The sequence below is a fragment of the Ursus americanus genome, chromosome 2, assembly GCF_024610735.1.
Source record: "Ursus americanus isolate L20-20 chromosome 2, mUrsAme1.1.p, whole genome shotgun sequence".
In the NCBI taxonomy this organism is placed as follows: domain Eukaryota; kingdom Metazoa; phylum Chordata; class Mammalia; order Carnivora; family Ursidae; genus Ursus; species Ursus americanus.
In genome coordinates this window covers 15,985,183-16,010,964 of record NC_142128.1, presented here as the reverse complement: position 1 = coordinate 16,010,964, position 25,782 = coordinate 15,985,183, and the positions used below count along the sequence as shown (strand labels likewise).

Sequence of the window (25,782 nt, the reverse complement as noted above, 5' to 3'; positions counted from 1 at the left end):
TGCCAGTTTTCCCTCCCCGGGCGAACTCAAGTTTCAAGGTTAAGAGGTACCTTCTGGGGCGCCTGGGTGGCACAGCGGTTAAGCGTCTGCCTTCGGCTCAGGGCGTGATCCCAGGGTCCTGGGATCGAGCCCCACATCAGGCTCCTCCGCTGGGAGCCTGCTTCTTCCTCTCCCACTCCCCCTGCTTGTGTTCCCTCTCTTGCTGGCTCTCTCTCTCTGTCAAATAAATAAAATCTTAAAAAAAAAAAAAAAAAAGAATTGCTTGGTGGGGAAAAAACCTACACATTAAAAAAAAAAAAAAAAAAAAGAGGAACCTTCTGCCAGTGCAACTAGAGAAACTTGGAGAAGTGGCGTAGGGCAGGGGATTTGCATTCACCTGAACCTAGTTTGGAAAGGCAAAAGAGGTAAGTCAAGACGTCTCTGGTTAGAAAAGACTCCTGGAAGAGCACCTGGGTGACTCAGTTGGTTAAGCATCTGCCTTCTGCTCAGGTCCTGGGATCAGGCCCTGCATTGGGCTTCCTGCTCAGCAAGGAGCCTGCTTCTCCCTCTCCCACTCCCCCTGCTTATGCTCTCTCTTCCTCTCTGTCAAATAAATAAATAAAATCTTAAAAAAAAAAAAAAAGGGAAGACTCTGGGACACAGCATGTGTGGGCTGCCTCAACCCTTTTTTCTGTTTAATTTAGTCTTATTCTCCGCCCTCCGCCTCTGAGTCATGCTGACAACTTCCCTCCCTGCTTCTGGCCTCCTGACCACCTCTCTGCTCACTTGATCCCTCTGCACCCTGGTCCAGCTGTTCCTTCAGTGGCCGAGGAGCTCGGAAGCCCATGTCTGACCTTCCAGTCATGACTGGGACCAGATCATCCCTCCTCCTGTTGATGGGTAAGTCACGGGCCCAAAGGAAAGGATATGAGAAGATTGGGGTCCAGGTAGAGAGCTGAGAATGTACATGTTTTAGACACAGACATTAAGAGGGGGATCTGGAATTACATAGGGTTTGGGATCTGGAGTTTTTGGAGGGAGAGAATATTGAAGAACTAATTTTAGGGAAGTTCAAGAAATGTTAGAAAAGGAGCCAGTTGCCTGAACAATCCAGAGATTTCCCAAATAGGCAGAACAAGTCCAACTTGTGCTCTATTCACAATGTCACTTTGGCCCAAGTTTTCCTGGATTCTTCCTCCTGGAAGCCCCCAATGGTAGGGGAGGCAAAGGAGTGTCTTTAGAGCTTGTGCAATTGAAACTTCAATGCTCAATTGGTCAATTGAGTGAAGGTCAGTGGGTGAAGAGCTGTCTCTGGACTGCCTGCAGGAGAGAAGCAAGGCTGAGGAAGGCCCGAGCCTGGGAGTTCAGAAGTCCAGGAGATGCTGGGGCATTGGGCCTACCAGGGAGAGCAGGCGCTGGAGGCTGGGGAGATGGAACAGGAGGAAGACCCTTTTCCAGTGTTTCTTTTCTCACCCCCTACCCCAGCCTTGGCTTCTTCTCTCTGCTTCAACTTGGACACGGACCAGCCAAAAACCTTCCTTATGGACAGTGCTGGATTTGGACACAGCGTGGTCCAGTATGGCAACGCCTGGTAAGGACTGGGTGACTGGCCTTTGCTTCTCATCAACTCCTCTCCATGCATAGGGTCCTGTCCTTCCCCATGACCCTCCTATTCTCTGTCTGGTTTGGCAATTCCCCCGGTGCTATGAAGAGTTAGACTGAAAGCAGGTGCTGTCAACTTTATTAGTTGAAGATCACAACTAATATTTATTGAGCACTTACTAAGTGCCCAGCACTGTGCCAAGCACCCTTTATGTGGGTACTGATCTATTTTATTTTATTTTATTTTATTTTATTTTATTTTATTTTATTTTATTTTATTTTAAATTCCAGTAGAGTTAACATACAGTGTTATATTAATTTCAGGTGTACAATATAGTGATTCAACACCTCCATACGTCACCTGGTGCTCGTGACAAATGCACTTCTTAATCCCCATCACCTATGTCACCCATCCCCTTATGCCCCCTCCTCTGGTAACCATTGGTTGGTTCTCTATAATTAGGAGTCTGTTTCTCTTTCCCTTTGTTTGTTTGCTTTGTTTCTTAAAGTCCACATATAAGTGAAATCATATGACTGACTGACTTACGTCACTCAGCGTAACGTTCTCCAGCTCCATCTACGTCATTGCAAATAGCAACGTTTCGTTCTTTTTTGTGGCTGAATAATATCTCTATCTCCATCTGTCTATATGAACCACATCTCCTTTATCCATTCATCAATTGGTAGACGCTTTGGCTGCTTCCATCTCTTGGCTGTTGTAAATAATGGTGCTATGAACAGCAGAATGCACGCAGCCCTTCAAATTAGTATTTTTGTATTATTTGGGTAAATACCCAGTAGTACAATTGCTAGATCATAGGGTAATTCTATTTTTAACTTTTTGAGGAACCTCCGTACTGTTTTCCACAGTGGCTGCACCAGTTTGCATTCCCACCAACCGTGCAAGAGGGTTCCCCTTTCTCCGCATCCTCGCCAACACCTACTGTTTCTTGTGTTGTTAATTCCAGCCATTCTGACAGGTGTGAGGTGGTATCTCATTGTGGCTTTGATTTGCATTTCCGGTGAGCATTGATGTAGTCCTCACAATAAGGTGTGTAGTTATCAACCACTCAACAAATATTTATTGAGCACCAACTATTAAATGTTTCAGGAGCCAGGCGTACACCAGAGAACCAAACAGACAAAACCCCCTCCCATGTGGATCTTACATTGTTATTCATCTCTACTTTGCAGACGGGAAAACTGAGGCTTCGAGAAGTGAGGCGAACCTGATGAGAGGCAGTCTGGCTCTGCTGTCCACATTCTGAATTGCAGTGCTCTTTGTCTCCCTCCAGGGTGGTGGTTGGAGCCCCCCAGGAGATAAAGGCGGCCAACCAAACAGGCGGCCTCTACCAGTGTGACTACAGCACGGGCAAGTGTGAGCCCATCCGCCTGCAGGGTGAGTCACTGCCCCTCCCTGGGACCCAGGTCCAGACTCCCATGCTCTGGGGAACTGCAGGGAGCACAGAAGACCCACTTCCCAGCTCCAGCTCTGTCTGAGACCCTTAACCTTCGACAGGCTTCCTGACCCCCTCATGGCCTCCCTGCCCATCACACCCCTGCACCCCCATGGCTCCATCAAGACCTGAAAGCCCTTCACTGGTCAGACTTCCTTCTCTTGCAGGGTTGAGGTGACCCCTGCTCAGATCTTACATAGCCTCCTTTGTCCTGAGGGTAACCATGCACATGTCTGTCCCCTCAGTCCCCCCGGAAGCTGTGAACATGTCCCTGGGCCTGTCCCTGGCAGCCTCCACTAACCCCTCTCAGCTGTTGGTGAGTTGCCTTGGATTGTGGAGCTGTCCTGAGGGAAGGACTGAGGACCTGGGGCTGGGGGGGGGGGTTTGGGGATAGGGGTCTTGGGGAGGGTGAAGATACTGGGGTAGGAGGATGGGTTGGAAGCAGGAGCAGCTCCTCCCATCAGGTGTCTCTGTCCCTAGGCCTGTGGCCCCACAGTGCACCATATATGCAGGGAGAATGTGTACTTGTCTGGATTCTGCTTCCTGCTGGGCTCCCCTTCCTGGCAAGCCCAGAGGCTCCCGGCTGCCCTGCAGGGTGAGTGTTGGGGGCCCTGGCTCCTTTAAGGAGCACACACACTTGTGCCTGGGAGTGCGGTGGGGGCCAGAACCACTTCTTTCCAGAGTGGATAAAAAAAGAGAGACCTGGAAAAAAGTATTACTGGATGGGATAATGGTTCCAAACCCGGGCTGGGGAGTCACTGCCTGATTTGACACCTTGCCCTGTCACTGTCCCACTTTCCTATGACCTTCCCCTCTTGGAGCCTGTTTCTTCATCTGTCAGATGGGGATAACGACACACCCACCCCTGAGAGTGACATAAGACGATCTGTGGCCAGGGTTTAGCACTGTGCCTGGCACGTGGTGATGGCTCAATTACTACTAGTGCTGTTATTTTTAGGGAGAGGGGATTTATTTTTCCCCAATACATCCTGGGGTATAACCTATTGGTTTGTGGGAATGGGTGATGAGAATGCAGACAGTCTGAGCCGTGTGTGTGTGTGTGTGTGTCTGTATCTGTGCATACGCATATATATGTGCGTGCATGTGTCTGCATGAATGCTCGTATGCAAGTGTATACGTGAGTACGTGTGCATTGTGTGTGCATCTGTATACATGGGCGTGCATGTATATGTGAACATGTATGTATGAATGAGCATGTGCACACATGTATACACATGCTTATGCATGAGCCCACATGTGTATAGGGACTTGTGCATGCATGTGTGTGTGTGTGTGTGTACAGGTTGGGTCATAGGGCCCGGCTTCCCTAGTGTTGATAGGGATGGGAGATAAGGAGAGGAGAACAGTGAGCTTTTCAGACTTAGCCACGGCAGACCTAGGCCCCTCCCTGATTTCACATTTACACTCAGGCCCCTGGGGAGACTGACATCTGGCCACTGAATGGGGTGCCCTTCCAGTACCTCCTAGACTCTAGACTTCACCCATAGGAGCCTGGGCTCCCTTCGGAATACCCAGGCGGGAAGCTCTGGAACAGAAAGGAGAAGCTGGGAGGTCTCCTCTTGGAGACCTGGGAGAGCTTCTTTCTTTCTTTTTTTTTTTTTTTTTGACCAATTCTGAATTCACTCAGGAGGGGCCTAGGGGCCCATATTTAAGCGAAGAACAGAATAGGGCCAGTGTGTGGCTGCTGCCAGGGGTGACATTACAAACGGTGAACAAAAGTACAGTTTGGCACTGATTAATGAGGACAGACTCTGGCCAGGGACTGAAGCAGGCCCCTTTTACTGCTAGATCACGGAGATGTGGGGGAAGAGGTAGAGTAGGGCTTGGGAAAGGGACGCAGACAGCCAAGGTAGAAGGAGGGGCCCCCAGCTTCTTACCCTCTGGATTGGAGGAACTTTCACTTTTTTTTAAAAAAAGATTTTTATTTATTTATTTGAGAGAGAGACAGCCAGCGAGAGAGCGAACACAAGCAGGGGTAGTGGGAGAGGAAGAAGCAGGCTCCCAGCGGAGGAGCCTGATGTGGGGCTTGATCCCAGAATGCCAGGATCACGCCCTGAGCGAAGGCAGACGCTTAACGACTGAGCCACCCAGGCGCCCCATGAACTTTCACTTTTTATAAAGCACGCTGGCCACGCAGGTGTGAGCAGCTGTGTCACAGAGGTAGCCTCCTTAAAGACTTGAGGAGGCCAAAGGGCCCTGTTTCAGGCAGGGATTGGGGAAGCCCCTGGGTCAGCGGGCTGAGGTCCTAGGCTCTGGGAGTGCTCCTTGGAGGATTGGTGCCGCCTCTTTTCCCAGAGTGTCCGAGGCAAGAGCAGGATATTGTGTTCCTGATCGACGGCTCAGGCAGCATCTCCTCCGATGATTTTACCAAGATGCTGAATTTCGTGAAGGCTGTGATGAGCCAGTTCCAGAGACCTAACACCCAGGTGTGCCCTTGGGGGAGGGAAGGCAAGTGTGCAGGGCCCCTGTGGGAGGTTGGTGGGTGGACTGCCCAGGGTCCCGGTCAAGTGGCCTTGGCTCCCAGCCCCCTGCTATTCTCCCAGTTCTCCCTGATGCAGTTTTCCCACAATTTCCGGGTGCACTTCACTTTCAAAGACTTCACCTACAGCTCCAACCCGCTAGCCCTGCTGGAATCTGTATATCAGCTGGGAGGATACACTCACACAGCCACAGCCATCCAAAGGGTCACGTGAGTCCTGATTTCTTCCAGGTCCTTCCCCAGAGCATCTGGGTCTTCCTTTAGGCCTCATCTGTCTCCATGAGAGAGGGACAGTTTGGGACTGAAATTCAGCCTGTGGATTCCTCATCCAGCTGGGGGCCTATGGGGGGGACCAGGGCCTCCAAGAGAGAGGAACATCTCCTTCTTCTCAAAAGGCATCAAGGGCTAGCAGCAGGTCCGTTCATAGGTCTCTGGATCCTCTTCTCTGACAGAAACCAACTGTTCAGTACCTCAAGCGGGGCCCGAAAAGATGCCTCCAAGATCCTCATTGTCATCACCGATGGGCAAAAACAAGGCGACTACCTGAATTATGAGGATGTCATCCCTATGGCTGAGGCTGCGGGTATCATCCGCTATGCAGTTGGGGTACGGTGTGGACATGTCCTGCCACCACTTCCTCCCTTGCTTCCTCTTAAGGCAACTTCCCTTTCTAGGACAAAACCCCCAGCTCTCTCAGCTTCTACTACCTTCAGGACGAAAGCTGTGTTCCAGTCTGGGGGCCCTGATCCTTTCCCCCAAACTCCTTGATGCTGTCTGAGCCTCATTTTTCTCATCTGTACACTGAGTGTGATAATATTGGCCTTGTGGGGTTCTTGGAGGATATCAGCATCCGAATGTGCTAGCATATGAGATTCGTGATTGTTTCCACTGAGTTTGTCTTCACTGCGGACAGGTGGGATCGGCTTTTCAAAAGAGACATTCCTGGAAAGAATTAAATGACATTGCATCGAAGCCCTCCAATGAGTACATTTTTAAAGTGGACAATTTTGATGTTTTGAGAGACATACAAAACCAACTAAAAGAGAAGATCTTTGCCATTGAGGGTAAGTTACAGATGAAAGTACTCACTTCAGGGGCGCCTGGGTGGCACAGCGGTTAAGCGTCTGCCTTCGGCTCAGGGCGTGATCCCGGCATTCTGGGATCGAGCCCCACATCAGACTCCTCCACTATGAGCCTGCTTCTTCCTCTCCCACTCCCCTTGCTTGTGTTCCCTCTCTCGCTGGCTCTATCTCTTCAAATAAATAAAAATAAAATCTCTTCAAATAAATAAAAATAAAATCTTTAAAAAAAAAAAAAAGAAAGTACTCACTTCAGAAACCCTCACCCATAAGTGCTTTCCTTTCTTGAACCTGGACCCCCATGCCATGGGCACCAACCCATCCCTTTGGATATTAATCTCCAACATTAGATCTTCTCAAGCTGAGGTGTCCTCAGACTTGGCAAAGCCTATCTTTCCTTCTGGAACCCAGGTGTCCTGCCTTTCCCCAGGTACGCAGACCTCAAGCAGTAGTTCCTTTGAATTGGAGATGTCCCAGGAGGGCTTCAGCGCTGTGTTCACACCTGTGAGTGGGGCCCCTTTCAGGCTATTGATGTAGGAGGGAGAAGTGGGAGGAGGGAAGGTAGGGAGGGGTGTTAGATAAGAGACTGGAGGAAGAGAATTCCAAATAAGGAGCAGAGTTGATGGCAGGCATTGCCTTGGAATAGGCTGTCTTCTTTTGGCTCAGGCTTGCTCATCCCTGGAATCCTCTCCTCCCAGGATGGACCAGTTCTGGGGGCTGTGGGGAGCTTCAGCTGGTCTGGTGGTGCCTTCCTGTACGCCCCAAACAAGAGCCCCACTTTCATCAACATGTCTCAAGAGAATGTGGACATGAGGGACTCTTACCTGGGTGAGAAAAGTCTGTGGATGGGGCACAGGTGGGAGATGAGCTGCCTGGGAAGGACAGGAGCTCAGGGGCTGGGGAGGAAGACTTTGTGCTGAGGCCTGCCCCCTCAGGTTACTCCGCTGAGCTGGCCTTTTGGAAGGGGGTCCAGAGCCTGATCCTGGGGGCTCCCCGTCATCAGCATACTGGGAAGGCTGTCATCTTCACCCAGACGTCCGAGCAATGGAGGCCGAAAGCTGAAGTCACAGGGACCCAGGTTGGGTGTTGAGGAAGCCAGAGTGGAACATGAGGGTGGCAGGGTCTCCATGGGCAGAGAGGGAGGAGATGAAGGGGTTTGGGAGCCTGTGGGGGGAAGGTCCCTGTGGCTGGGGAGAAGTGGGACCTGTCCCAGAACGGGGTGCCACTGTCAGGGGCAGGCAGGGTGACCTCAGGCTCTGCCCTGCAGATTGGCTCCTACTTTGGGGCCTCCCTCCTCACTGTGGACGTGGATAGAGATGGCAGCTCTGACCTTGTCCTCATCGGGGCTCCCCATTACTACAAGCCGACCCAGGGGGGCCAGGTGTCTGTGTGTCCCTTCCCCCAGGGGGTGAGTGTCTGATGAGAGCTGGGCTGGGTGGGGCCTGGGTATGGGATGGAGGGGTTGCCTGGGTTGGGACCTGACACTGCTTTTGTTCTGCAGAGGGCTAAGTGGCAGTGTGAGGTCATTCTCTGTGGGGAGCAGGGCCACCCCTGGGGCCGCTTTGGGGCAGCCCTGACAGTGCTGGGGGATGTGAATGGGGACAAGCTGACAGACGTGGCCATCGGGGCCCCAGGAGAGCAGGAGAGCCGGGGTGCCGTCTACCTCTTTCATGGAACCTCAAGACCGGGCATCAGCCCCTCCCACAGTCAGGTGAGGCCTGGTCACAGGTCCTGTTGTTACAACAACTTCTCCCTTGCTTCTCCTTGTTTTCTATTCTGCCACCTGGAAAATTCTCATTTACCTCATCTTACTTCCTTTGCCCAGCACTGGCTCCTTGTAGGCAGCAAGCAAAATCTGCGGAATTTTAGAAATGAAAACATTGGTATATTCTCTGCTTTGTATGAGGACTTGATTTTTGAGTGAGATCTCCACTTAGGCCTTTTAATCCCCCAGTGGCTTTACAAGGTACATAGGCCAGGCATTAACAGACCCACTTTAGACATAAAATCTGGGGTATGGAGAATACCAATGATTTGACTTGTCCAAGGTTTATAGTGGATCAGGAATGGTGATGAGGTAGGTTCCAATCTCCTGCCTTCTAACCCAGTTCTTGGTCTCTTGGTGGCTCCCAGCTGCCAGTCTAGGTCGGGCTGCCTCAGTCTGCCTGTCTACTCATCCCTTCTTCTCCCTGGATGCTCTATGACCATTTCCTCATGCCGTCCGCTGTCCTGCCAAATGCCTGTCCCTATGGGGGAAGTTCCTTGACAAGGGAGGGCTTCTTCCCTTAGCAAAAGTTAAAGAAAGCTCCAATTAAAAAATAGGCAGGGGCGCCTGGGTGGCACAGCGGTTAAGCGTCTGCCTTCGGCTCAGGGCGTGATCCCGGCGTTATGGGATCGAGCCCCACATCAGGCTCCTCCGCTATGAGCCTGCTTCTTCCTCTCCCACTCCCCCTGCTTGTGTTCCCTCTCTCACTGGCTGTCTCTCTCTCTGTCGAATAAATAAATAAATAAATCTTTAAAAAAAATAAAAATAAAAAATAGGCAAAGACATTTCTGCAAAGATGATATACAAAGGACCAATGCACATATGAAAAGTTGCTAAACATCATTGGTCATCAGTCATCACCAAATCAAAACCACAATGAGACACCACTTCCCATCCACTGGGATGGCTAGAATCAAAAGACAGATAATAACAAGTGTTGCTGAGGATGTGGAAAATTTGGTACCCTCCAACTCTGCTGGTGGGAATATCAAGTGCTGCAGCTACTTTGGAATACCTCTGACCGTTTCTCAAAGGTTATATGTAGAGCTACTGTATGACCCAGCAAATGCATACTGTATGAACCAAGAGAATTGAAAGCCTATCTCCACACAAAAAGTTATACATGCATGTTCATAGTAGCATTACTGATGATATCTAAAAGGTGGAAACAACCCAAATGTCCATTAGCGGATGCACACATAAATTCCATTGTAAATAAATATGCATACAATGGACTATTATTTGGCCATGAAAGGAATGAAAAGCTAGTATTTGCTATAACATGAATGAGCCCTGAAGACATTATGCGAAGTGCAAGAAGCCATTAACGAAAGGGCTCATATCGTAGGATTCTATGTATATGAAATGTAAACAGGTAAACCCATAGAGACAGAAAGTAGATAAGGGGTTGTCAGGGGCTGGTGGAGGAGGAAAACCAAGGACATGGGGGTGAGTGATAAGGGGTATGGATTTTTTTGGGGGGGGGTGATGAAAATGTTCTAAAAGTGATAGTGACATAACTCTGAGAATATCATAAAACCATTGAGTTGTATACTTTAAGAGAGCGAATGGTATGGTGTATGAATAATATCTCAAAAAGTTGTTAGAAAAAAATATCAAAGAAGATCCCTACCGGACTGTTACTTCCAGGCTAAAGGATCTTAGTCATTGCACACCTCTCTGTGCTCAGTCTCCTCATCTGTAAAATGGTGATAGTAAGAGAACCGACCTCACTGGGCCGCTGCTGTGAGGAGTAAATGAGTTAGTGCATACAGAGTATATACACGGTATAAATATACATCTGTGCCTGGCATATAATAGGTATTACGGTATCATAATCAACTATTGTTTGTTTGTTTGTTTTTTTAAAGATTTTATTTATTTATTCGACAGAGATAGAGACAGCCAGCGAGAGAGGGAACACAAGCAGGGGGAGTGGGAGAGGAAGAAGCAGGCTCATAGCGGAGGAGGAGCCTGATGTGGGGCTCGATCCCATAACACCGGGATCACGCCCTGAGCTGAAGGCAGATGCTTAACCGCTGTGCCACCCAGGCGCCCCTATAATCAACTATTGTTAATACAGTTTAACAATTGAAGGGGTTCTGAAGAACTTAGAACTTCCAGAAGAGAACAAAAGGCTTTGTTGACAATAACACCTGATGTCAAGAAACCTCATTCATTCCACACCAGTTGGTTTGACTTCCCCTTGCTGCAGTTTAAAGGCGTATCTATGGACACCCTCACTGCAAATATCACTTGAGTTATACCTGAAACGCTTGACTGTAAGAGGAGATCTTTCGAGATTTGCTGGTCTGCCGTGATTTTCTTCCTTCCCACTACAATGTATCCCATCACATTATTTGACTGGGAAGGACTTGCTTTGTTCCCACTGGGCCCACACACCAACCTGAGGCTATGGTGGGAAGATCACTTGACTGGGTTTGTGCTGTCTCTACCTGCCTCTTCCTTTCTAGATGTCCTTAGTAATTGGTAAATTTCTCTTGCATTTTATTATTACTATGCTTAATGTTTGCCAGTCCAGGAGTGCCTAGAGATTTTAAAGGGCACGTTCTCCAAGGGGTTGGTCATTATAAGAGTAATGGAAATAAAAGAGAAGGAACCCCCAGGGGAGGCAAGTTTCCAGAGCATAGAATTTTCTTATGGGTACAGCCACTCCTGATCCCAACTCTTTCCCTCCTTGTCCTCTGAAGAGATAGGGTGGCCCTGGGGAGCAAAAAGGGGCCTTGGGCATGGGGTCAGAGGATCTGATTTCAGGTCTGGAGTTGGCTTCTTAAAGGCTGTGTGGCCTTGACACTGTCTGCAAAGTGGAAAGTGGGGCTAGCTGAGCTCTGAGGTCCCTTCTAACTCCAATACTCATCATAATCAGTGACTAGGGAACTTTGCTGTTCAAAGAACTATATGCATTAATTCATTTACTACTCACAGCTAAACTCCAAGGTATTATTATCCCCATGTGAAAGATGGGGAAACTGAGGCACAGTAAGATTGGATTCTGGCCCAAGTCCTCATGGTTCATGAGAAGAGCCAGAGTTGGACCTGGGACTAAGTAGATGAATGAATGAGACACAGATCACCAGGCCAAGCTTTCAATCACCGCTTCTTCATTTATGTCTTAGGGGTCTTTTCTCTGGTCATCATTTCCCCACCCTACCTCCTCTTTTTAGGCACGTCTTTTCACTACTCACCTCTTTTTTCTGTCTCCCACTTGCCTACCTCCCTGTTCCTCTTGTTGCTGATTTCCAACTTGTTTCCATCACTCTCAACCCGACTTGTCTTTCCCTCTCTGTCCAGAGGATCTCAGCCTCCCAGCTCTCCCCCAGGCTCCAGTATTTTGGGCAGTCACTGAGTGGGGGTCAGGACCTTACCCTGGATGGACTGGTGGACCTTGCTGTGGGGGCCCAGGGGCAGGTGCTGCTGCTCAGGTGAGAAAATCCACCTCGGACACTTCTAGATCATTCTAAGTCTGCCTAGGATTTCAGCCTTCATCACCCGCATCCCAGTTTGCCCTTCTGGGACCAAGGGCCTGCCCTCAGCTCAGTGTTCTGCCCACAGGACCAGACCTGTACTCAGGGCGCGGATGAGCGTCCGATTCAAACCTGCAGAGATAGCCAGGTCTCTGTTTGAGTGTCAGAAAGAGACCTCCTCTGTCAACACCCTGGGTGATGCCGATGTCTGCCTTCAAATTTATGAAAGTCCCAAGAATCGGCTGGGTGAGTCCTCGCCTCTCTGACCCAAGATACCCTGGTCCTTAGAGTCCCTCAGCTCAGGATTCCTGTCTGCTGCCCTGACCCTTGTCCACCTGCGGAGTTTCTAGCTCTCTCAGCCCTCCTTATTCCCTCCTTTCCCTTACAGGTAACCTCCAAAGCTCTGTGACCTTTGACCTGACCCTCGACCCTGGCCGCCAGAATCCCCGTGCCATCTTTGAGGAGACAAAGACCTGGAACCTGACTCGTGTCCGAGACCTTGGGCTGAGACAGCACTGTGAGACTGTGAAGTTACTGCTCCTGGTAAGGGGACCTCGGAGCCCTGGGGATGGCAGAGATTCTGCGGCTGGCAGTGGGCTGGGCAGAGAAGGAACAGGGAGTGTTCTGGTTCTCACTGTGGCTTAGCCCTCCCACAGGACCTGGCAGGCAGGAGGCGTATAACACTGGTTACTTCATGAGTAAGTGAGTGAGCGAAGAAACAAATGAAGGGGTCATCTGCAACTGCTGAGGCCACACAGTTGGATTTTAGGAGAGTACCACTGCTTCAGAGAACTATGGGGTGATGCGCTGGGATTCTTTTAGGAGCTGCTTCTCTGAGATAGGCCCTGTCCTAGGCACTGGGGACACGGCAGTGGACAAAATAGGCCCACAGGAAACTCTGAGAGAAGGCCAAGAACAATCGAGTTCCTAGATAATAGATGTCAGGTAGTGATGAATGCTCTGAAAAAAGACAAAGTCAGGGAGGAGAGTAGAGAAGGTGTTGGGAGACCTCTTGGATCAGGTAAAGTTTGGGAAGATCATGAGTAGAATGAGTGAGCCATGTGGGACACGGTGGGGAAGGAATTTAAGGCAGAAAGCAGGCAAAGGAGAGGTTCTGCATGGTGGAATTTTAGCAATTGAGCCCAACTGGGTATCATTATTGCCCCATTTTACAGATGAGGGGACAGGGCACGGCTAGTGACTGTAAAGATGCATTAGCCGCTGCTGTCTTCAACGTCTATCCTCTAGGCCTGTGTGGAGGACACAGTGACCCCCATCACCTTGCGTCTCAACTTCTCCCTGGTGGGCAAGCCTATCCCTTCCTTTGGAAACCTCCAGCCTATGTTGGCTGTGGATGCTCAGAGATATTACACAGCCTCTGTAAGTCCTGGTATTGGAATCTTCCAGAAGGGAGTGGAGGGTGTGGACTCCAGATCTTGGGGAAAACCCTGTTTTGCTTTCCCTCTCAGCTCCCCTTTGAGAAGAATTGTGGAACTGACCATGTCTGCCAGGATGACCTCGGCATCTCCTTTGGCTTCTCAGGGTGAGCTACCACTCCCTTAGACCTGCCCTGTTTCCCCAGCTCCTCTTCTGGAACCTGGAGCTCTTGCTCTGGCTCTCCCTAACATTTCTAGCCTGTGCTCAGAAAGACATCCTGTCCCCTATTTCTCCCCTACCTCCCCACTCTGTGTTTCATCCCCAGACCATTTCTAGCCCCGGTCCCAGAACCATCTCCTGCCCTCTACCCCAACATCTAGCTTGGAGACCCTGTTGGTGGGGAGTACCCTGGAGCTGAATATGAAAGTGGTGGTGTGGAATGATGGTGAGGACTCCTATGGAACCACAGTCACCCTCTTCTACCCACCAGGGCTGTCTTATCGACGCGTGGCAGGGATCAAGGTATTTCTTTCTGGGGAAGAAAGCATCTGATGGCTGGAGATCAGCAGAAACTCCTGTGCTGGGTTCAAAGCTCAGGCAGGTGCTACCATTGCTTAGCAACCTCTTGTAAGCCAAGAGGTCTGGGCTGATCATGGTTGGATGGATATGGTCATGTTTCTGGGGCTTGCTTTGGCTCATACTGTGTTCGACTCTTGGTATTGCATTTTAGAGACACTGACTGTCAGGAACGAGTTCCCACAAGGCTGCTAATGTGGAGAGAGAGGGGAGCCTGCCTTAAATTTCTTTGTATTCCACATCATATCAATATTCCTTTTAAAGAAAGCATATCTTGACCTTCAAATATTTTAAAACACTGTTCTGTATGAGAAAGGGTTGAATTTATTGGTTACTCGAGATCAGGATTTTGCATACTTTGGTAACCAGACCTAAGTCTGTATGCCCGATGCCCAGCAAAGTCAATCACTGAGACATTGAGTATGAAGCAAGGAAAGGGTTTATTGAAGAGACAGCCAAACCAGGAGACAGGAAAGCCAGCCTCAAATTTATCCCCTCTAAGTGGGAAAGTCAGAGATTCTTAAGGCAAATAAAAAGGGTCTGGTTATAGGGGAGAGGAGCTATGTGACTTCAGAATCAGATAAAGATAATTAATAAGTAGGGGAAGGTTGATTTTGCTATCTGTGCCTGCTAGAAGCTTCTGTATGTGTTTTCATGCAATCCATAACCAGAAAATGTCATCCTTAACGTGATGCGAGGGTGGGATTTTAGGACCTTCTATGTCAAAAGTTCATCCATTGGACACTTGGGCATGCTCAGAGACAGTCAGTGGTCTTGACTGGTTTTGGTCATTTTCTTAGTGAAGCCTTGAGTCTCTGTATGGCATCTAAATCAATATTCTGTTACCACGGCGGCAGGCAAGATTCTATAGAAACATAGTGGCAGGCTGCATTCTGAGAACAAGCAGATTTGGGTAAAAATTTGCAGTTGCCCTTATTAGTGCCATTAACTCTTCGGTTACTGGCTTCTATCCCCACTGTCTTTGGATCATTCCTCATTCTTGAGGCAATTGGGAAGATGACAGCTCTAGCTGCTTCCTGCTGAAATAGTAAGGAGATCAGGGTTAGAGGAACGGAAACTTTTTGTGCTCACTTGGAAATATTCCTTTATCCCAGTTTGTAAGCCAACATTCTGCATTATCGGTATGTTTGTACTTTTTCTTTGGTTTTTCTTTGTTGTTTTTTTCTTTTTTTAAAATTAATTAATTAATATTTTATTGTTATGTTAGTCACCATGCAGTACGGCATTAGTACAACATTTTATATTGCACTTTATGATTAAGTAGCAAAGAAGGAGAGTTAGGAATATGGATATTCCAAATATGAGTAATCCTAGGAAAATTAACTTAATTTCTTGGAGGATCCAAGAAAATAACTGTGAACACCAGTCCAAATCTGAATCTGAGACTTCAGGGGAGAGTCATGGTAACCAAGTAGCCCATTTGCTTCTTTTTGTGAAGACAACCTTCAATTTCTGAGGAAGCATTAATATATGTGCCGCAGGATGAATTCGCTTCTACGCAGACACCTCGCTCTGCTGAAATATAATCTAAAGCAATTATATTATCTGAAACTATGCTGACCAAAGAGTCTAAGGCCTTTTGTTGGGCTCCTTGGCTTGGGCAGCTTCATTTGCTATAATTCCTAAAGTTATTGAAAAAAATTTCTTTTTAAGATTTTATTTATTTATTTGACATAGAGACAGCCAGCCAGCGAGAGAGGGAACACAGGCAGGGGGAGTGGGAGAGGAAGAGCCAGGCTCCCAGCAGAAGAGCCTGATGTGGGGCTCGATCCCAGAATGCCGGGATCACGCCCTGAGCCGAAGGCAGACGCTCAACGACTGAGGCACCCACGTGCCCCTATTGAAAAATTTCTAATTGTATGTCCATGTGCTGCCATTCCCCACCATGGCAGTAATGTGCTCCCAAACATGTACCAAATTCCATCTTCTTGATTTCTGGGAAGATAATCAGAATATTTTGTGACTTCTCTTTTTAACCTGTAGAATAGTTGAGAGAACTGGTCCAATGCTGATTTTATTAGAATTATATGTGAAGGGGCGCCTGGGTGGCACAGTCGTTAAGCGTCTGCCTTCGGCTCAGGGCGTGATCCCAGCGTTCTGGGATCAAACCCCACATCAGGCTCTTCACTGGGAGCCTGCTTCTTCCTCTCCCACTCCCCCTGCTTGTGTTCCGTCTCTCGCTGGCTGTCTCTCTCTGTCAAATAAATAAATAAAATCTTTAAAAAAAAAAAGAATTATATGTGAAAAATGGGATGACCAGACATCCTAAAAGACAAGTACCTTCATTCTTCACCCATTCAAACATTCATATCGCTAAGGGAAGTATTGATATCCACAGACAAAAATGTAACGTAGGGGTTCACATAGCACTCCTCTTAATTTATGGGGGTTAATACTTTCACTTTGCAGAATCATTGAAGGTATCACTTGAAACCAAGAAGAATATAGTTAAGTTTGGTGTAACTGGTAAGACGTTATACAGGAAGGAGTGTGGGGGCCTCATGTGGTCAAGTTTTTTTAGTTTGCAGCGTTGTACAGAGAGCAGCAGGGCAAGATGAGTAACTTTTGTTAAAACAGCGTATTTCCCCCAAATCTCTGAAAGGTGGCGAAAGGAAAAAGGGTCAGTTAAATTTACAAGAGGTGAAATTATTAACTGCGATGATTATATTGTAAACATAAGAATGACAAGCTTCTTGGGGTGGATTCCAATCACTGAATGTGAAAGGTCCATATTTTGGGTTAGCTAGGAGAAAACAAGGGATGGGAGCAGTGAGGGAGGCTGGCTTGATTAACCTGACTATAAGCTAATGGAATGCATCAATTTAGACATATTGAAAAATTAGGAACCAGAGAAAAGTTGGTTACAGACATTACTATTGGGTCACTGCTGGGGTGTGGAGTGACATATCCAGCAGCAAGAAAGATTGCCAGCCTTGGCTAATGTTTGAGAAATCCTAATCATGGAATTATCTTTCCAAGTTTGAGAGGTTGTAACCAATAGGAAAATGCAAAGAGAAAAAAGGAATAACATTCATAGCGTATAAACTATTAATAAGTCATAGGTTATTTGTTACTTAGCGATTGTTTTCTTCAGACCAGCTCTCCTAAATAACAGTTCCAGGTTCGTCACAAGTTCACTGGTCCAAAAAGTGTTCTTTCCCATGTTCCTCTTGCTGAAAGGGCATAGAGAACCCGTGGATTCTTGCGGAACCAGCTTAATTTGAGTGTGATAAATCTATGGCTTAATTCCCTTTAGTTTCACTGAAGAACGGTGGTCAACAGCACCTAAGAAGGTCCTGTCCACTGAGGTTGGAGTTGGTCCTCTCGGTCTTTAATTACACCAAGTCTTCAGGATTCAAGTGGTGTAAGAGTCCATCTGTGGAGTATGTCAACCTGCTAGAAGCTAACTTACGTATAGCACTTAGAATATTTCCCCCAAATTGAATGTACCTGATAGTAGCCACTTCCCTAACACGAGCCCCATCAGGAACTCTAAGCCATGAAAAGAATGAAGAAAGTGACCTTCATAAAACATTTCTTAGGGGATTAAACCAAGCCTAATTTAGGGGCCACTTTTACCTGAAGTGGAGCAATGGCCAGAATTTTCCCCAATTGAAGTTGGTTTCTTGGCTGATTTTTATCAGTTTTTTTTTAAGCATATGGTTCATTTCTTTTTCTGTTTTCCCCAGTCTGTCGGGGTCTCCAGGAAGTATATAATGTCCATTGAATGCCCAAAGCATTAGACACTGCTTGTGTGACTTTTGCCACAAATGCTTCTCCATCGTCACTCTGAATTGTTTGTGGCAATCCAAACCTAGGAATGATTTCATTTAAAAAGTGTCTTGACAGCTTCTGAAAACTTCTCTGAATGGCGTGAAAAACCCTCAACCCAACTTGTAAAGGTGTCTACAAATTCTAGAAAATATTGAAAATTACCTGTTGTTTTTGGCACCATGGAAAAGTCTTTCTACTAGTCTTCTCCAGGTTTGGTGCCTGTAACTTACATACCTTTTAGGACTGGTGGGAGTTCAGTCCTAACATTGTTTTGTGGCACAAATGTCACAGTTTTGGACCATCTTTTAAATGGTTCTCGAATATTTGGATCCATAATAATTTTCTGGATCCATTGCAGAACAGCATTTTGTCCAAAATGGCCAAAATGGGTGCTTTGGTGAATATCACTAATTATCTCTTCCATATCTTATTCCTTATTCCTTATATTTCCAACCAGTTTCAGTGCCAGTATTATGTCTAAACATCCATCCCTTAGCTCTTCTTAGGTCTTCAGAGGAATATTGGGGTTGATATGTTGTTAAATCTATGTCTGGTACTAAAGCCATTATAAAGGGTTTGGGAGTCTTTCATCAGGGCTGCGAATTTGGCGTTTTGATCTGCCTAATTTTTCTCTTGGGCAATCAGTCCAATTTCTGGTGTCCCCAGCAGGGGACAATAGCTACCTCCTTGAATTCCAAAACAACTTCTAGTACTTCTAAAATCTCTTTGGCTTTTTTAATTTCTCTATTTCCTGAAATTAACAACCCTCCTTCCTTCCAAATGGCTCCATGTGCATAGACTGCCAAAAAGGTATATTTAGAATCAGTAAAAACAGTCACGTCTTGTCCTTACCTCTCTGGAGGCTCTTATGAGAGCTATGGTTTCAGCTTTCTGAGTGGAGATACTTGGTGGGAGGGCTTCTACTTCTAATGTTTGCTGATGGGTCACCGCTGTATACCCAGTTCTTTATTGTCCTTGATCCATACTGTACTGTTGCAGTCCGTGAACATCTCAAGGTCATGATTTTCCAATGGCAGATCCATCGAGCCAGGCTGGGATAAACTTGTTTAATTATCTGTATACAGTCATGTGTGGGTCCCTCAGTGTTGGTGGGGAGCAAGGTGGCTGGGTTCAAGGTGGAGACCACTCTCTTTTTTTTAATTTAAATTCGATTAGCCAAGTATAGTACATCATCAGTTTTTGATATAATGTTCAATGATTCATTAGTTGAGACATTTTCTTTTTCTTTCTTTCTTTCCTTCTCTCTCTTTTTTCTTTCTTTCTTTCTTTCTTTCTTTCTTTCTTTCTTTCTTTCTTTCTTTCTTTTTCCATTTTGTTCTGTTCTTTTTTATTATTATTAATTATGTTAGTCACCATACAGTACATCATTATTTTTTGATGTAGTGTTTCATGATTCATTATTTGCATATAACACCGAGTGCTCCATGCAATACATGCCCTCCTTACTACCCATCACCAGCCTATCCCATTCCCCCACCCCCTCCCCTCTGAAGCCCTCAGTTTGTTTCCCAGAGTCCATAGTCTCTTATGGTTCGTCTCCCCCTCTGTTTCCTCCACCTTCAGTTTTCCCTTCCTTTTCCTAATGTCCTTCGTGTTATTCCTTATGTTCCAGATATGAGTGAAATTATATGATAATTGCCTTTCCCTACTTGACTTATTTCATTTAGCATAATGTCCTCCAGTTCCATCCATGTTGATGCAAATATTGGGTAATCATCCTTTCTGATGGCTGAGTAATTTTTCATTGTTTATATGGACCACATCTTCTTTATCCATTTGTCTGTTGAAGGGCATCTCGGCTCCTTCCACAGTTTGGCTATTGTGGACATTGCTGCTATGAACATTGGGGTGCATGTGGCCCTTCTTTTCACTACATCTGTATCTTTGGGGTAAATACCCAGTAGTGCAATTGTTGGTTCATAGGGTAGCTTTATTCTTAATATCTTGAGTAACCTCCATACTATTTTCCAGAGTGGTTGTACCAACTTGCATTCCCACCAACAGTGTAAGAGGGTTCTCCTTTCTTTACATCCTCTCCAACATTTGTTGTTTCCTGCCTTGTTAATTTTTGCCATTCTGACTGGTGTAAGGTGGTATCTCATTGTGGTTTTGATTTGTATTTCCCTGATGCCAACTGATGTTGCGCATTTTTTCATGTGTCTATTAGCCATTTGTATGTCTTTTTTGGCAAAATGTCTGTTCATGTCTTCTGCCTGTTTTTTGACTGGGTTATTAGTTTTTTGAGTGTTGAGTTTGAAAAGTTCTTTATAGATCTTGGATACCAGCCCTTTATCTGTAGTGTCATTTGCAAATATCTTCTCCCATTCCGTGGGTTGCCTCTTTGTTTTGTTGACTGTTTCCTTGGTTGTGCAGAAGCTTTTTATCTTGATGAAGTCCCAAAAGTTCATTTTTGCTTTTGTTGCCCTTGCCTTTGGAGACGTGTCTGGTAAGAAGTTGCTGTGGCCGGTGTTGAAGAGGTTACTGCCTATGTTGTCCTCTAGGATTTTGATGGATTCCTGTCTCACATCGAGGTCTTTCATCCATTTTGAGTTTATCTTTGTGTATGGTGTGAGAGAATGGTCCAGTTTCATTCTTCTGTATATAGCTGTCCAATTTTCCCAGCACCATTTATTGAAGAGACTGTCTTTTTTCCATGGGATATTTTTTCCTGCTTCGTCAAAGATTAGTTGATCATAGAGTTGAGGGTCCATTTCTGGGCTCTCTATTCTCTTCCATGGGTCTATGTGTCTGTTTTTGTGCCAGTACCATGCTGTCTAGGTAATCACAGCTTTGTAATATAGCTTGAAGTCAGGTTAACGTGATGCCCCAGCTTTGTTTCTCTTTTTCATCATTCCTTTTGCGACTCGGGGTCTTTTCTGACTCCATACACATTTTAGGCTTGTTTGTTCCAGCTCTTTGAAAAATGCCAATGGTATTTTAATAGGGATGGCATTGAAGGTGTAAATTGCTCTGGCAGGATAGACATTTTAACAATGTTTATTCTTCCAATTCATGGGCATGGAATATTTTTCCATCTTTTGGTGTCTTTCTCAATTTCTTTAATCAGTGTTTTGTAGTTTCTAGAGTACAGATCCTTTACTTCTTTAGTTAGGTTTATTCCTAGGTATCTTATGGTTTTGGGTGCTATGTTGAATGGAATTGATTCCCTAATTTCTCTTTCTACAGTTACATTGTTAGTGTGTAGAAAAGCAACTGATTTCTGTGCGTTGATTTTATATCCTGCCACGTTGGTTGTATGAGTTCTAGTAATTTGGGGGTGGAGTCTTTTGGGTTTTCCACACAAAGTATCATGTCATCTGCAAAGAGGGAGAGTTTGACTTCTTTGCCAATTTGAATACCTTTTATTTCTTTTTGTTGTCTGATTGCTGAGGCTAGGACTTTCAAAGTAACTTTGGGATTGTCTAATAGGACCTCCTATTTCCCTAATCTTCTAGAGGTGAGCCAGTAGCCACCCTTTTGTTCCAGTAGGGGGAGACATTATGTGGAGTATGAAGTGCGGTAGGCGGCCCCACAGCGAATTTTTCTACTTCTTGTAATCACAAGCGGCTGTTATTGTTCTCAAACATATGGACCATCCCTTAGCTATTAGATCAAATTATTTTGAAAAATAGGCAACAGTTGTTTTTATGTCGTCCAAATTCTGAGTTAGCGCTGATGAGCTTGTGGAATATAGGTGAGGTTCAGTGGGGTGGAGTCTGGAGCTCATCGCCAAGGAAGAATTCTTGAGACGTCTGTGGTGCAAAATGATGGTTTATTAAAGCACGGGGACAGGACCCGTGGGCAGAAAGAGCTGCTGCCCCGGGTTGTGAGGGGTGGCTGATTATATACTATGGGGTTGGGGGAGGTAAGGAAAAAGGGAGGCTGAGAAAATACTTTCATATATTAAAGAAGACTCACAGGATACTGGAGGCCTTGCCATTGTCAAGTTCAGGTTGTTTACCCCTCTAGTAAGGCATTAACATGACCATGGCTGGGAACTTCCGGGAGGAACATTACACTCTGCCTGCTTCAACTATCTGTCGTTGGGCTGCAGGTTACAAAGACATTCAATTGTATTTACATTTCCTTCCGGAAGCTAGTTATTGATAGAAATGCTTTGTTCTTGTAGATTGCTAAGACATTTGCAAACCGAGGGAAACTCAAGTCTTACCTGATTGTGGTCTCTGTAAGTTAACTATCTTTTTCCTTTAGGGCGGCCAGGAGTGCCTGAGGAGTGTAACATACATGGGGGGTGGGGGTTGTGGGGTGTCAGTTTCTGCTTTGTCCTCAGCTTGCCTTCTGTTCCCTTATCAGCACTACCCAAACCGATCCCCTGCCTCTCACGGACAAAGCAATCAAAGGGCTTCCTGATATCTGGAAGGCCTGAAGCAGGAGCTGTGAGTAGCTTTTCTTTAATAACATGGAATGCCTTATGGCATTCTCTAGTCCATTCAAGAGGCTCCTTGTTTCCCCTTTTAAGGATTTCATAGAGGGGTTTAGTAATGAGTCTCAAATCAGGAATCCAGATATGGCAAAATCTAGCCATACCTAGGAATTTATGCAATTGTCTTTTAGTAGTAAGCATGTGACCCTCACTAATGCTTCCCTCCTGTTGGGAGCAGATTCCTTTGTCCCTGTGCCTGTTCGAAGCCCAGATATTTCACAGATGTTTGAGAGATTTGAGTCTTTCTCTCTGAGACTTTTAGCCTTGCTCATGCAGAAAGTTTAGCGTCAAAATCATATCTTGGTCTGAGGCTTCTCTAGTCTTGCTTGCAACCAAAATAATAACTAAATATCGAAGGAGGGCTCCTCCTTATAATTGGAGGTGCCTTAAGTCTGTGACTAAGACTCTCCCCCAAGTGGTGAGGGAGTTCTCAAAGCCTTAGGGAAGGACCATCCAGCAATATGGCCGCTTATTCTCAGTCTCAGGGTTTCCCACACGCAAACAGTTTCTGGGAGTCTGAACCGAGAAGGATGCAAAAGAACGGTTTTATATCCAAGAACAGCAAACTATTGAAACTCTCCAGACAAGGTTGTTAAGAGAGTATATGGATTCGTTACCACCAGGCGGATTTCCCCTACAATTTGGTTTATGGCCCTTAAATCTGTACAGGCAAAACAAGGATATTGTATGGGGATTGGCAAAGGTGGATGAGGCCAAATTCTAAGACAGAGAAAGGGCTGAATTCCTCTTTTAGTTTGTCCTTTAATGGGTACTCTCTGAGGGCTGGAATCTTAACCCCATTACAAAGCTTAACATGTCCAAGTGTCCCTGATTTTGCTCGTCCTGGCTTCCCATCTACCCAAACATCTGATCTCAGCCTCTCAGATGATTTCTTCAGGCCGCTCTAACAGAACTTCTCTACTTCGATGTAGTGGCATTGCTTGAAAGGCACACGCTTGCTCTGGTGGTGCCTTTTACACCCATGTGTCAGGTGCAAAAGTGACTTCGGCGTTTGGTTTAGTTAACAGATCACATCCCAGTAAAGGGATGGGACATTTAGGCATATTCGGAAAGCTGCGTTTGAGGTGAGTTTGTCCCATTTGGCATTCTAGTGGTTGTAGGAAGGTTTTAGTCAATACTTCTCCCAAAACTACTTGTACGGCTATAGTTTGGTTTGTGGGCCGAGAGAGCCAAATGTTCAGTACTGAATATGTGGCCCTGGTATCAATAAAAAAAAAAAATCTATGAGTTTATTTCCCATTGCCATTGTTATCTGGGGTTCCTTGTGGGATACGATGACAGGCTGTGCAAGGTTTAAAGGAACCCTCGGGTCCCTTCATTCTTGGTGACTATCAACCAATCCAGGTATCTGTTGGGCATTATGGGACTCTGTCCTTAAGAGACGTCATGAGCCTGGGGCATCCTCTTTTCCAATGGCCCTCTTCTTTACAATAGACACATCGATGAGACCCTAAAAGGGGCATCCTTTAGGGTCCAAGAAACCTGAATTTCTTACCTGGTGCTGATCTCATCCTCCAGGGGTCCTTGGCCTGGTATTAGCTTTCCTGAGTTAAGGTGGCAGGTAACAAAGAAACCTGCTGTTTCATTTTCTGGTGCTCTTTTACTTCTTGTGTTGGTCACTGCTGTTAAACTCTCAAAAGGCAGCTTCAAACAATTGCGGAAGGTATTCCCAATGCAGCCTTCAGCTTTTGAAGTTTCTATTGAAAGTCCAGATATGTTTTGCCCCATAACATCTTACGGATCATTTTATTTTATTCTATTTTAATTTAAAAATTCTTTAATTTAAATTTTAGTTAGTGAACATACAGTGCAATATTGTTTTCAGGAGTAGAACTCACTGGTTAATTACTTACAACACCCAGGCTTCATCATAACAAATGGCCTCCTTAATACTGATCACCCATCTAGCCCATCCCCCACCCTTCCCTCCATCAACCCTCAGTTTGTTCTCTATTACTAAGACTCTCATGGTTTGTTTCCCTCTGTCCTTTTCCCCGGCTTTCCAGTATGTTTATCTAATTTGTTTCTTAAATTCCACATATGAGTGAAATCACTGGTATTTGTCTCTCACTGACTTATTTCGCTTAGCGTAATACAGTCTAGCTCCATCCACGTTGTGGCAAATGGCAAGATTTCATTCTTTCGCTGGCTGAGTAATAGTCCATTGTATATATATACACACCACATCTTTATCCACTCATCAGTTGATGGACATTAGGACTCTCTCCGTAGTTTGGCTCTTGTTGATAATGCTGCAGTAAACATCGGGGTGCATGTGCCCTTTTGACTCTGTATTTTTGTATTGTTTAGGTAAATACTTAAAAGTGCAATTGTTGGATCAGAGGCTAGCTCTATTTTTAACTTTTTGAGGAACCTCCATACTGTTCTCCACAGTGGCTGCACCAGTCTGCATTCCCACCAACAGTGCAAGAGGGTTCCCCTTTCTCTGCATCCTCGCCAACACCTACTGTTTCTTGTGTTGTTAATTCTAGCCATTCTGACATCATGATTCTTTTTTGTTTTTGTTTTTATTATGTTCAGTTAGCCAGCATATAGAAATCAGAGAGGGAGACAAACCATGAAAGACTCTGCACTCTGGGAAACAAACTGAGAGTTACAAGGGGGGTGGGGTGGGAGGATGGGGAAGCGGGGTCATAGGTATTAAGGAGGGCACTTGTGATGAGTGCTGGGTGTTAAATGCCACTAATGAATCATTGAGCACTACGTCATCATGGGTTTTATTTGTATTTCCCTGATGCTGAGTGATGTTGAGCATGTTTTCTTTCCTTCCTTCTTTTCTTTTCTTTTCTCTTCTCTTCTCTTCTCTTCTCTTCTCTTCTCTTCTCTTCTCTTCTCTTCTCTTCTCTTCTCTTCTCTTCTCTTCTCTTCCTTCCTTCCTTCCTTCCTTCCTTCCTTCCTTCCTTTCTCTCTCTCTCTCTCTCTCTCTCTCTCTCTCTCTCTTTCTTTCTTTTTCTTTCTTTCTTTCTTTCTTTCTTTCTTTCTTTCTTTCTTTCTTTCTTTCTTTCTTTCTTTCTTTCTTTCTTTCTTTCTTTCTTTCTTTCTTTCTTTCAATTATGTTCAGTTAGCCAGCATATAGTACATCATTAGTTTTTGCTGTAGTGTGACTGTTAGCCAACTGTCTTCTTTGGAAAAGTGTCTATTCATGTCTTCTGCCCATTTCTTGATTGGATTATTTATTTTTTGGGTGTTGAGTTTGATAAGTTCTTTCTAGATTTTGGATACTAACCCTTTATCAGATATGTCATTTGCAAATATCTTCTATTCCATAGGCTGTCTTTTAGTTTTGTTGATTGTTTCCTTTGCTGTGCAGAAGCTTTTCCTTTCGATGAAGTTCCAATAGTTCATTTTTGCTTTTGATTCCCTTGTCTCTGGTGACATGACTAGTAAGAAGTTGCTATGGCTGAGGTCAAAGAGGTTGCTGCCTACGTTCTCCTCTAGGCGTTTGATGGTTTCTTGTCTTACTTTTAGGTCTTTTATCCATTTTGAGTTTATTGTTGTGTATGGTGTAAGAAAGTGATGCAGTTTCATTCTTCTGCATGTTGCTGTCCAGTTTTCCCAACACCATTTGATGAAGACACTGTCTTTTTCCATTGGATATTCTTTCCTGCCTTATTGAAGATTAGTTGAGCGTAGAGTTGAGGGTCCATTTCTAGGTTCTCC

General features: G+C 45.7%; 1 protein-coding gene across 1 annotated transcript in view; it reads left to right on the top strand.

The window, feature by feature from the left end:
• Nucleotides 1-317: 317 nt before the first annotated feature.
• LOC123784683 (integrin alpha-X) overlaps nt 318-25,782 on the top strand; it is a 48,324-nt gene continuing 22,859 nt past the window's right edge. Inside the window, exons 1-21 of the mRNA XM_045786083.2 lie at nt 318-404; nt 684-879; nt 1,465-1,570; nt 2,877-2,980; nt 3,284-3,354; nt 3,519-3,633; nt 5,355-5,485; nt 5,603-5,748; nt 5,991-6,144; nt 6,452-6,602; nt 7,048-7,121; nt 7,316-7,445; nt 7,553-7,695; nt 7,885-8,025; nt 8,119-8,328; nt 11,695-11,825; nt 11,956-12,113; nt 12,256-12,410; nt 13,116-13,247; nt 13,337-13,410; nt 13,625-13,766. Coding sequence (XP_045642039.2) covers nt 825-879; nt 1,465-1,570; nt 2,877-2,980; nt 3,284-3,354; nt 3,519-3,633; nt 5,355-5,485; nt 5,603-5,748; nt 5,991-6,144; nt 6,452-6,602; nt 7,048-7,121; nt 7,316-7,445; nt 7,553-7,695; nt 7,885-8,025; nt 8,119-8,328; nt 11,695-11,825; nt 11,956-12,113; nt 12,256-12,410; nt 13,116-13,247; nt 13,337-13,410; nt 13,625-13,766 — 2,523 coding nt within the window. The 5' untranslated portion in view covers nt 318-404; nt 684-824. The remainder of the gene's footprint in view (nt 405-683; nt 880-1,464; nt 1,571-2,876; nt 2,981-3,283; nt 3,355-3,518; nt 3,634-5,354; nt 5,486-5,602; nt 5,749-5,990; nt 6,145-6,451; nt 6,603-7,047; nt 7,122-7,315; nt 7,446-7,552; nt 7,696-7,884; nt 8,026-8,118; nt 8,329-11,694; nt 11,826-11,955; nt 12,114-12,255; nt 12,411-13,115; nt 13,248-13,336; nt 13,411-13,624; nt 13,767-25,782) is intronic.